The sequence below is a fragment of the Scylla paramamosain genome, chromosome 6 (assembly GCF_035594125.1).
Source record: "Scylla paramamosain isolate STU-SP2022 chromosome 6, ASM3559412v1, whole genome shotgun sequence".
Lineage (NCBI taxonomy): Eukaryota > Metazoa > Arthropoda > Malacostraca > Decapoda > Portunidae > Scylla > Scylla paramamosain.
This window is the reverse complement of record NC_087156.1, coordinates 23884349-23895653: the sequence shown is the minus strand read 5'-3', so window position 1 is coordinate 23895653 and position 11305 is coordinate 23884349. Positions and strand designations below refer to the sequence as shown.

At 35.2% G+C, this 11305-nt stretch overlaps 1 protein-coding gene across 3 annotated transcripts in view; it reads left to right on the top strand.

Annotated features, from left to right (window-relative positions):
• The first annotated feature begins 29 nt into the window (after positions 1 to 29).
• Positions 30 to 11305, top strand: part of LOC135101451 (transcription elongation factor SPT5-like) — a 28852-nt gene continuing 17576 nt past the window's right edge. For 2 of the 3 annotated variants that reach the window (XM_064005424.1, XM_064005422.1), the window contains exons 1-7: positions 30 to 137; positions 2076 to 2156; positions 4503 to 4757; positions 8202 to 8336; positions 9045 to 9139; positions 10648 to 10785; positions 10958 to 11192. In XM_064005424.1, the coding sequence (XP_063861494.1) occupies positions 2085 to 2156; positions 4503 to 4757; positions 8202 to 8336; positions 9045 to 9139; positions 10648 to 10785; positions 10958 to 11192 (930 nt within the window). In that variant the 5' untranslated portion in view covers positions 30 to 137; positions 2076 to 2084. The remainder of the gene's footprint in view (positions 138 to 2075; positions 2157 to 4502; positions 4758 to 8201; positions 8337 to 9044; positions 9140 to 10647; positions 10786 to 10957; positions 11193 to 11305) is intronic. The other variant, XM_064005423.1, reaches the window with a different exon arrangement.

The window sequence follows — 11305 nt, the reverse complement described above, 5'->3', positions numbered from 1 at the left end:
GTTTTGGTGTCGCTATTTATAATAATTGTAGTATCTGGCATTCGCACCAACCCAAACAAACCATCGGCCATCTTGAACTGGCTGAGGCCGCGGCTGGGACTGCTGGCGTGCTGGTAGGATTGGTATCTTCTTTACAGGTATTTGTGAGGCGATAAATCAACACACTTTCTATTGGTAGATTAAGTATACTAGGGACACCGATAAGAGCCACGGTAAGACTGCAGTTACTCGCTGTCACGGGGGCATGAAGTGGGCCTGGCGGTGCAGGAGGCCGACGTCCCCGCCACCTCGGTTGAAAATCAAGTATTGCTTTCAGGTTGCGTCATTTGTGAACTTGCAGGGTTATCGTTCAAGGGTTCAAACGAGTGCTAGTCTTGCTTCCTCGACATCAACGAAACTTAACTGACAGGTCTGCAGCCTAGCGGTCCGCGCACGGTGTATTACCTGTCATTGCCCTGCATTGAGTTGGTTATGCGATGGTAAATCTGGAACGCTATAACTGCTACTTTTTTTTTTTTTTTTTTAGAGAGGTTACCATAACAATGCACAACAAATTTCGGGAAGTGGTGGGAAAGTTTTATTTTAGGTGCAGTGGGCAAGCACAACATATTAATGGATCGTTCAAAATGGCTTATATTTATTCCCTAAACTTTAAGATGGATTATTATACTGCCTACAGCCAACCTGTTTAAACTAGGGATTTACCCCGAATTACCATGCAATACCAGGGAGTGTAAGCAGCAAACAGTTTTGGCCACTTGTGGAGAGTAGGGATCCCAGGCTGGCTGGGGTCGTGGCTTGTGGAAGTGGTTATAATTGCTTTGCTATTTTATACTAAATTTAGCTACTTTTTTGTCAATTTTTGTAGTTCAATCTTTGGTCATAGTCCCTGCAAGCTAGTTTAGCTAATTGCTCAGTCTCTGCCCTGCTCTCACTATGGCCAAATGGAATGAGAGTGATTCTGATGAGTCTGATTCCTTGCGCACTTCCTCCCACCCTTGCACCTCAACACCACATGTATTACCTGCTCACATTCGACCACTTGCTACACATCTTCATGGAAAAACTGTTAAGCATGCATGAAGAGAGCTCAGGGCATCTGTTTTCATTAGGTGCTAGCCATATCCAGTGAGGCGAAATGCAGGCAAGGCAGACAAGAGACTTGCTCCCTCTAAAAGTCTCTCTTCTTCAACTAGCACTGGATAACATCATTAGAAAGAAGATGATGTTGAGTACAAAGTCTGTTTCATTCATTTTTCCATTGCAGGCTAAGTTTAAGTTGTGTGTGAATATTGTACTAGGAATTTCTGCTTCTACTAGTACTGTGTAGAGGTGGTGATGGCCAAGGAAACATGGTGGTAAATATCAGCTGCTGTATATTGATATAATAAAACTGTACAAAATAATATGATGAGCTGCCAGCGGGCCACATGTCCACCACTGTGGCAAGGTGAACAAGGACTCTGCATGTCCGCTAGCAAGCCTGGTTGGACATGGACTACCGATGATGGGGTGGTTGCTGGGCCAATTCAGGTCATGGCCAGGGCTGGCGTCCAGAGACAAAGGGATGAGGGTTGACCTTATTCCCATGTGGTGATAGGTAGGGGAACCAGAGGCTTGGTATCAGGTCTCAGGGGAAGGGCGTGCCATGGAATGTAGGTGGCAAAGGTGTGGGCATGTGTCCCCACACCAACACAATATAGGCTATTTTTGACATTTAGTGCTGGAGGCCTGGTCCTAGTGGTATGAAAGTCGCCACCACCAATGGTCCTTTAGGGCTTAAAGACTTCATTTCATGACAGTTAGGATATGATTAAAAGACCTTTACCTTCATATTACTATTCTGCTGTTTGCCATGGTGATGAAAATGATAATCAGTTATGGTAGTCAGTTTGCCTCACAGTTGGTGATTTTGACCATGCTTTCTTGAATTGAATTGAATAAAATGATAATTTATCTTAAGTCCACTAATTTATGTAAGGATTCTTATGTATTGATCAATACTGGGATAATTATAAATAATTTAACATTTGTAAGTCATGGATTCTAATATTTTATTTGTTTATTTTTTCCAGAACACAGTCATGTCTGAGAGTGATGCAAGTTATCATTCAGACTCTGAGCCTGAGAAGTCTGGCCAAGGGAGTGACAGTGAGGTATATATATTAAATATTGTTATTATTGAAATACAGGTATAGGAATTTTGAGATAATTAGTACATTAATTGATTGCTAATATATTTACAATTTGGATGTCAAGAAGTAGGTAGGAGCAAGATAGGAATGGTGGTAGAGGGGAGGTGAGTGTGGTGTTGGCTATTAAAAGGATGGACAAGTAGGAGGTTAGAGAGGAGTAAGGTATGTGAGAAAGTTGGAACAAGTGTAAATGAGATATTTAGTGTCTTTAAATGTATGATGACATCATTAGTAACAGAAGTGGTAAGGTATAGATTATAGAAAGCTTGGAAATAGGAGAAAGGGACATGTGTGTTGGGTGGCTAAGATAAAGGAAGTCATTAAAGAGAAGTAGAGAGCAAATAAAAAAAAATATTGCAAAAGAATGTGCCAGAGAAAATTAAAACAAGGAGAAAGACTGAGCACAAGTCTTGGTATGGGAAAGTGAAGGTGCTGATAACAGTGTTAAAGAACAGTAATAAAGAGTTCAGTGAGAGTAAGAAATAGATTAAGAAAGAGTAAGGAGGAGAGACATGAGTATGAGAATGGAGGGGAGCATGGGGATAAGAGAATAAGGAGAGAGGATGGAGTTCTTGTAATCTGCATGGGGGAGGTGGAAGATGTATGGAAAAATCACTTTGTCTAATGAATGAGAAAACAGTAGGGGAAACAGTAATGTTTAGTATGGGTGTGGAGGCAAATTTCATGAATGAGAAGATGTGAGGGGAAAGAATAGTATCTAGTTTGGGTATGGAAGCAGGTAGAGACTGACTGTTTATGCAGAGAGAAATCGGTAAGGAGACAGACATAGGAAGTAATAACCAGACCAAAGCCTGCCATACACACTCAGTTTTAACTGACAGTCCAATTAAACTGATGGGCCTGAAGGCTGCTGTGTTTACCAACACTATTTAGTTCTGTCTTCTGTTTTAGCTATGGTTGACATCCAACCAGCATTATGGCAACACCATTCCCTCCCCACCACATGGAGACTGCTTCTCAGCATATCTCGGGTGCTGACAGTTATAAGAGCGAAAGATAAAAGTGTTAAACCAAATGGTGCAAGAAATGGCTGTTACAGAGGGAAATTTTAATTTGTTTACAAGGACATCATAGGCTGCTGCTTTTCAAATTCAGTCCAGATATTCATTATGCCAAACTTTCCATAGGTATGAGTATTCCCTGTTTATTATGAATTCACTCCAAAACATTTTGTCATCTCTAGATATGGCCATTGCAACCATACCTTTGCTTGTATACACCACAGTAGTTGGTGCAGAACTGATGGTCAGACTACAGGCTGTCCCATACTTGTGCATAACTGACCTATTAGTGAGAACTGATGGCCAGTTCTTTGACAAACATTTCAGTTGTATGCATAGATGAAATAACTAGGGAAATCTTGAAGTATAGAGGAAGGCATTTATTGTAGCTCTACTTAACGGTGAAATTTGTGAGAATGGGTTCAATAACTATAGAAGGATAAGTTTGCTGAGTATGCCACAAAATGTGTAGTTTATTGGAGAGTCTTGACTGAGAGATTGATGGAAGTGACTGGGATAAAAGTTAGTGAAGAACATGGAGGATTTTGGAAAGGAAAAAGCTGTGTTGATAAAGTCTTTGCAATTGACAGAAGAGGGGTACTCAAGAAAGGATGAAGAGTTGTAACATTCATGGACCTAGAGAAAATATATGATGTGTTTTCTTTTAGTAAAGGACATATCCTTGTTATCAGATAGAAGTTATGAGATTGAAAATTTTTTCACCTTTTTTTCCAATTAAGGCTCAGACATGTAAAAGAATGTAAAAAATTTTGTGATGAAAAATTTAACTCTAAGATTACAGATGATTAAATTATGAAAAGTAGAAGAATATTGATATGAAAATTATATATCAATGAAAAAGTTTTTTTAGTATCATAATTTCTTTTAAAAGTAAAATATGGTTATTATCTATGCACCACTTCCAAGAACTCAAAAGAACATTTTTTGTATCTACATTGGTTCTTTAAGTAAAAGAACATATCCCTATTACTAGTTAGAAATTTGGAGTGAAAAATTTTTAACTTTTTTTTTTTTAAGGTCCAGATATGTAAAAAAAAAAGATAAATTAAATAAAAAATTTTTGCAATTAAAAATTTTACTCTAAGATTACAAATGACTGAATCATGAAATAATAATTATAATTTCCTTCATTAAATAAATGCAACATTAATATTAGCTGTAAATTAATGTAGAGATAGTGTGGTAAATTTGATTACTGTACACCTGCCAGTGAGTTTAGTTCAATGTCTTTTAGTTATTTCTAATCATATTACTTTCTTTTCAGGGAGAAAATAGGAGAAGTCGCAGCAGAAGTGTGAGCCATGGACGTTCTGCCAGCAGAAGTGTTAGTCGTAGCCGTAGTCGGAGCAGATCTGGCAGTAGAAGCAGAAGTCGGAGTCGAAGTAGGAGTCAGAGTAGAAGTAGGAGTAGAAGCAGAAGCCGTTCTGTAAGGTCAGATGAGGCCATGGAGGCTCGAAGTGGAGAGGAAGAGATAAGTGGGGATGAAGAGCCAGCTGATGGTGAAGACATTGCTAACTCTGTGAGTAATCTTCAATTTTTTGTAAGATTTGCTGGTACTTTTACTATTAACTAACAAATGTTCAATTTGATGAAGTAATTAGAGGAAAGTTGTTTTTTTTTCTATTACAGTATGTATTAGAGGCATCAGATGACTGAACTGATGATTTTCTAATGGTAGCTTTTGATGTTAGTAGATGACGCTTGAATTTTCAACCAACAGCCTGCCATATGCATCACAGTGAGCCATCCAGACTAGTGATCTGTGAATCACTAGTAATTTTTTAAAGGAAACTCTAGTTTGCCTTTGTCATTACTTTATTTATTTATTTACTTATTTTTGTGTGGTGTTTATGTTGCCAAAATTCTCAGTGATGCTACTGCATGCTGATATGATTAGTTAGTTAGCCTTGGTGTTCATATTAAAGGGTTGTTAGAGACTAGTAATTATGTACCAAATTCTATCCTCTGAGAAGAGTACTATTATATTTCACACTTTAAAATTTAGAATTTCAATTGGGGTTGATTTTCCAAACCCTTGTGGATTTTGGAATACAAAAATTAAAGGTAAACCTTTTAGTGAGAAATATTGGCATAGTTCCATTGCCTTCTCACCCTTTATTCTCAAATCCATCTAGGATGTATGTGAAGAATTTTATTGTAAAGGAAAAAATCTGTATGTGGTTTTTGTGGACATGGAGAAAGCATATGCTGAAGTTGATCCAAAGACTGTACTGTTTGATATTGCTCCGCCTGAAATCTTATTGTATGGAAGAAATTTTACAGGATTTCATACTTAAAGGATATGAAGAAATGTGATAGTAATGGAATGGTCATAACAGGGTATTACAAATCATAGCATATTCATTTAATATAGATTATGGAATTTAACAATATTTGGGTGAGAAGAGCACATGTTTTGAATAGCTAAATAGCAGCCTTGGAAGGGAAAAAGATCCAAGGTTATCTTAAACATGAAAAGCAATCTCTAATAGCCATCAGTATTCAGTAACTTCTGTTAGTCTGTAGGATTTTATCTTTAGTGGCCTTTGATAACTTTTTGTCTGTAGGGCTTCCTGCTCACAGTACAAAAAAACATGAAACACTCATTTTAAAGTAAAACACTTTAGAAGAGATTTATATTGTAAGTGTTGATGGAAAAGTTCTTTCATGAGCTCATATAGTTTGGGTCTCTTAACACTATATTGTTGAGTGTCTAATTTACATGGGTTGACTAGTTGAGTAGCATGCATTAGTGATTGGTTGCATTTTTTTTTTTTTTTGTAGAAAGTGTAGGAGGTAATTATTTATTTAGATGATGTAGATTAGTAATTTTGCTTGCTACAATAAAAGTCCCATAATTTTAATGGCAGGGAATATGAGTTATTTGAATTAAGGGGTGAAAAAGGGAATGTAGGAGTATTCCCAGAATGTAAATAATGCATATTTTTTCTTTTATTTCATATATATTAAGCCTTATAAAGAACATTATTTTGCTGTGTAGACTCTCAAGACTTTACAAAAGCTATTCTATGTATGTGCACTATATGGATGGAAAAAAGTCGCAAGGACATTGGTGATAAATAAAGTGACATTAAGTTAAAGTTTTAAAACATTAGATGGTATGGATAGAAATAAAGTAGTGTATGTGACAACAGATATGATTAATTCCAATGTATGTTTCTTATGGCAAATGTGCATTGTGGTGACTGAAGAACCTATGGGAAAAAGTTAATTGGTTCCAGGGAACCAGAAAATAATAAAAAAAATTAAACAATTAAAAAAATAAATAAAAATGAACACATTTGCACTACTACATTTGAGATAACGCAACAAATACATAGAGTGCCCTAAACTAATCTTAGGTTATTGTGCGGATGAGCTTGTTTTTGCTGCTACTGGTGAACTCAGTGTTTATTTTGTTAGTTCATGGAAAGTGGCACTGGTGGTGGATAGTTGAGCAGCAGCTCCCATAGCTGGCAAATTAGTCTTGCAAGTTTTAGTTTGTTGTTCCTGTTAAATTTTTATTAAAATATCAGTGCTTGTTTGAGTGGTGAGTTCGTCTTGCCAGTTTTGGTTTGTTATTCTGATAAGATTTTTATTAGAATTTCAGTGATTACATGCGTGGCAAGCTTGCTTTGCCAGTTTTGGTTTGTTTTTCCAATTTTATTTTTACAAAAATTTCAGTGTGTTATGGCAGTTGTATGTTATAATGACTGCATTGTCACGTACCCTACTGTAATTTCTAAGGTTAGGGAACCTGTTAAAACTTTAAAATATGAAAAGAGTGAAATTAAAGTTTTTTTTTTAATTGCTGCTCTTCAAAGCCAAGAAAATCATGGCTATTTTTTTATGGCCACAGTCATCCATGCATTGTTTTTATTATAAAAGCAGATGTTGCACTGCAAGGTTAAGTTCTATGAGAAAGATGTCTTATCTTGATTCTTGTGTGAAATATAGTGAGCAGGTGCAGGACTTCATGTTTGTTATGCAATAGATGACTGATTTCTGTGCCATTCTTTGTTTGCTTGTTCAAGCATTGTTTCTTATTGGTATTAATTTATATGGTATAATAATAATAGCATTAGGAAATTGGTATTAATTTATAAGGTATAATAATAATAGCATTAGAAAATCAGTACTGCTGATATGCACTGGTGCCATGGGTAATGTTTACAAATACGAGTATGTCTGGGAAACACAAGTTTTGGTAGTTTAAGCTTTTGGAGTTTTTGCAATCCACTTTCAAAAAATTTAAATATGACTAATTTGAATTACAAGACATTGGATTTGGGGACTTTTACTGTATGTAACTGAATAAGATGCAACATTGTTTCTGTAGCATGAAATACAAATCTATGTGTTACACAGATGAAGGTGTTTTAGATGTTCAATTGTTTAAATGTACATAAGTTGTATATTCACTTGAACAAAGTATGCTAGTGTTGTTTCTTTGTCAAGCTCTATTGTTTACCTGACTTACAACACACTGATGTATATCGTAAAAATGCAGTATTCTAGTTTCCATTGCATATATATATATATATATATATATATATATATATATATATATATATATATATATATATATATATAACAATGCAGTATTCTAGTTTCCATTGCATATATATATATATATATATATATATATATATATATATATATATATATATATATATATATATATAATATAATATAATATATATATATTTTTTATTTATTATTTATTTATTTACTTATTTATTTATTTTTTGTACATAAACATAGATGTATCAGTCTAATATCACTAAGTATTTGTTTGGAAATAGTTTGTGTCACCCAACATTTATGTAAAGGATAGTTGTGACTTGAGTGTGTAATAAATATTTAATAAGTTTTAAAGATTATATATTTAGGAATTTTCAGAACATCAATCAGCTTTTTGTTGCTATAATTATAAATCAGTGTTTTTAATTCCATTTTACAGGGATATGACAGTGAAGAAGATGAAGATGATGAGAGGCATGTGAAAAAACGAAGGAAGAGAGGAGCAGTTTCTGATTATTTCTTGGAGGAGGCTGAGGTGGATGATGATGAAGGGGAAGATGATGAAGATGAAGAGGTGAGTGAGCATTCATATATAAAGGGAAAAGTAAGTAACAAGATTAAATTATTTTTAATTAATATTTACATTGTCACTTTTTAGAATTTACTGCTGATATTTAATATTGTGAGGGATTCTGCTTTCTTAACCTTAATTGATTCATTCAGCCAGTTTAGGATCCTACATTATTTTATTACATACATATTTACACATGCATTGAAACATAATTTGAAATTAGTTTTAAAAGGGTCAGGAAGGACTGTCCTTTTTGGGGGAAATGCTAAATGTTCTCTTCTAATATTGCCCTTTGTCAGATTGCACATTTAAGTAGGTAGTATAGAAATTTGTCTTTTGGTGTTAGTTATACGTAGAATGTGATTCATAGGGTATAAGTTGTAAGGATTTTAGGCATTGCACGGCTGGCCACACCAAAGACTGAAGGGGTTCAGAGTGTGAAGATGTCTGTATGTGTTTGTGGTACTTTGTCTGAGACATCCCATGTGGGATTACTGGCCTGGTATATAGAGAGACAAGTTCTAAAATTTGTACTTAGAGTGATATTCTTGGTTAGTCTTCATAAACTATCAAAGCTAACCAGGGTGTAGATATACTTAAGAACCTGAGATACAGAATCACTAATGATTAAGTATAATTTTAAAGGTAATTTATTCTGTTATATTATGTAAATGGTGAGCAACCATTATATCTAATCCTTGTAATATGCAGGGGGATGACTATGATCTCTTGGCCAATGAGAAAGAGGAAGTGGGTGTTACTGCCCGGGAGGTTGAAGCCCACCGCAGAGCACACAGTGTCTGGGAGTAAGTGATATAAACTGTACTCTTTTCTTGTATATTAAGATATTTCTTGAGTTCTGATCCTTGTTTTAGCTAAGGTAGCAAGTAGTCAGTCACAAGACATTCCGCTCCAAAGCTTCTGTCTTTCATTTCTTATATATTGCTATTCAGTCTTTCAGTCTAGGAAGTGTTGGGGAAAGGAGAGGTTATGAAAGCAGAGGATGGCAGGATATTGACTGAGTAGGATACTGCTGGAAAGACATGGGAAAAGCATTTTGAAGGAAAATTTGAAAGTGGATGGTAGAATGCCTGAGATTTTTATGAGTGGAGCAAGAAATATGCATGTAAGGGGAATTAAATGAGTTGTTGATTTTGAAAGAGGAAATGCATGAGGAAGTGAAATATTTGAAAAAAAATGGAATAGCTGTAAGTTTTACTGCATGTGCAGTCAGGTGCTTGAAAATTGGCTGTACATTTTCTGTTGAGTAGCTGGTAAAATTGCTGAATGTACATTTCAGGGCATGTATTCTACAAACTGTCTTTGTTAAGCTCATTGGTCATAGCTAAACAAAATGGGACATTTCAGACATTTCAGAATTGTCATAAACTCTTATGGTTGTGCATAAACTCCTATTATCATTCATAAAGTGCTATGAAAGGGTTCACCTTGTCTTAGCACTGCTTATGAATGTCAGAAGTCATGACAACATGGCCATACATACCATAACACGATCCTCAGCTGTTTTTTATTGTAAATATAATAGATATTAGTAACTATGAGTAAATAATATCCTACATTGAGGCAGTAAAGTATTATTATAAATAATTGGTGGGAGTGGTACAGTTGGTTTTCCTAATCATGAATAAAACTTGCTTTGCATGGCTTGCATGTGTTGGGTTGTTGGTTGTAATCTCCTATATATCATGTTTCTTTTGATTACACTGTCTAACTTCCCCAAAAGTTGTAATATGAAGTCAAAACAATTTAAATCCAAGAAAATAATGTCAAGAACCTATTTCATTTGATGAATTTTAAGTTGACAAATTGTGAGCATGCATTTTAGTGGCAGACAGTGACTGAGATATGACCAACAACATCTGACAACCATAAGACTGATGGTCATAAATTGTTAGTTATAACATTTAGCTGTGGTTGACCATAAGCACCATGTTGAATATGGGCCCAGAAGTAGTATGGTTGTAATGGACAGAATGAGTGGGGTTTTTTTTTTTTTTTTTTTTTTTTTTTTTGGTGTGTGTGTGTGTGTGTGTGTGTGTGTGTGTGTGTGTGTGCATAGGGAGGAGGGGAGTCCATTGTTTTAGTTACCTCCATTTGTAAGGATGACATTCTGTTATGTAGTAGATAGGCAACTACTGTATAACTTGAATTATCTTTTTGCTTCATAGTATATTGTAAAGTAATTCCTTATCTCTCTTTTTCATCTCTTCTGCCATTTACAATTTCTCTCACATTTGCATCATATACCTATTGCTGATCCATCACCACATCTAGATTTTTGTTTTACTTTCAGCAATGAACGAGAAGAAGAAATTGAAGAATACTATCGTCGCAAGTATGCTGATGAGACCTCTGCTGCTTTGCGCTTTGGTGAAGGAGGAGAAGAGATGAGTGATGAAATTACTCAACAGACACTATTGCCTGGTGTTAAGTAAGTTGTTTTCTGCATTTTTTTTTTTTTTTTTTAGCTTTTTTATTATTATTATTTTATTTTATTTTTTATTTTTTTCTATGCTGTAGCATGACCACTTAAGATTAATTTGAAATGCAGTGCTTGGTTATCCAGGACGTGTGCTCATTTGTAACTTTCCATTAAATTTCAGAGATCCTAATCTTTGGATGGTGAAATGCCGCATTGGTGAAGAAAAGGTGACCTGTTTGCAGTTGATTCGCAAAATGTTTGCATACCAGTTTACAGATGAGCCTTTGCAGATCAAGTCTGTTGTGGCCCCTGAAGGTGTAAAGGGCTATATCTACATAGAAGCTTATAAGCAGTCTCATGTTAAGTCAGCAATGGAAGGCATATCCAATCTGCGACTGGGTATATGGAGGCAAACAGTAAGCATAGTTAACTTTGTTTTAGGTGACTGACTAAATAGCAAAATTTTACTAGTGTTATGACTACTATTTGACCATTTTTTAAAATTTCTCCTGTAGATGCAAGATTCATA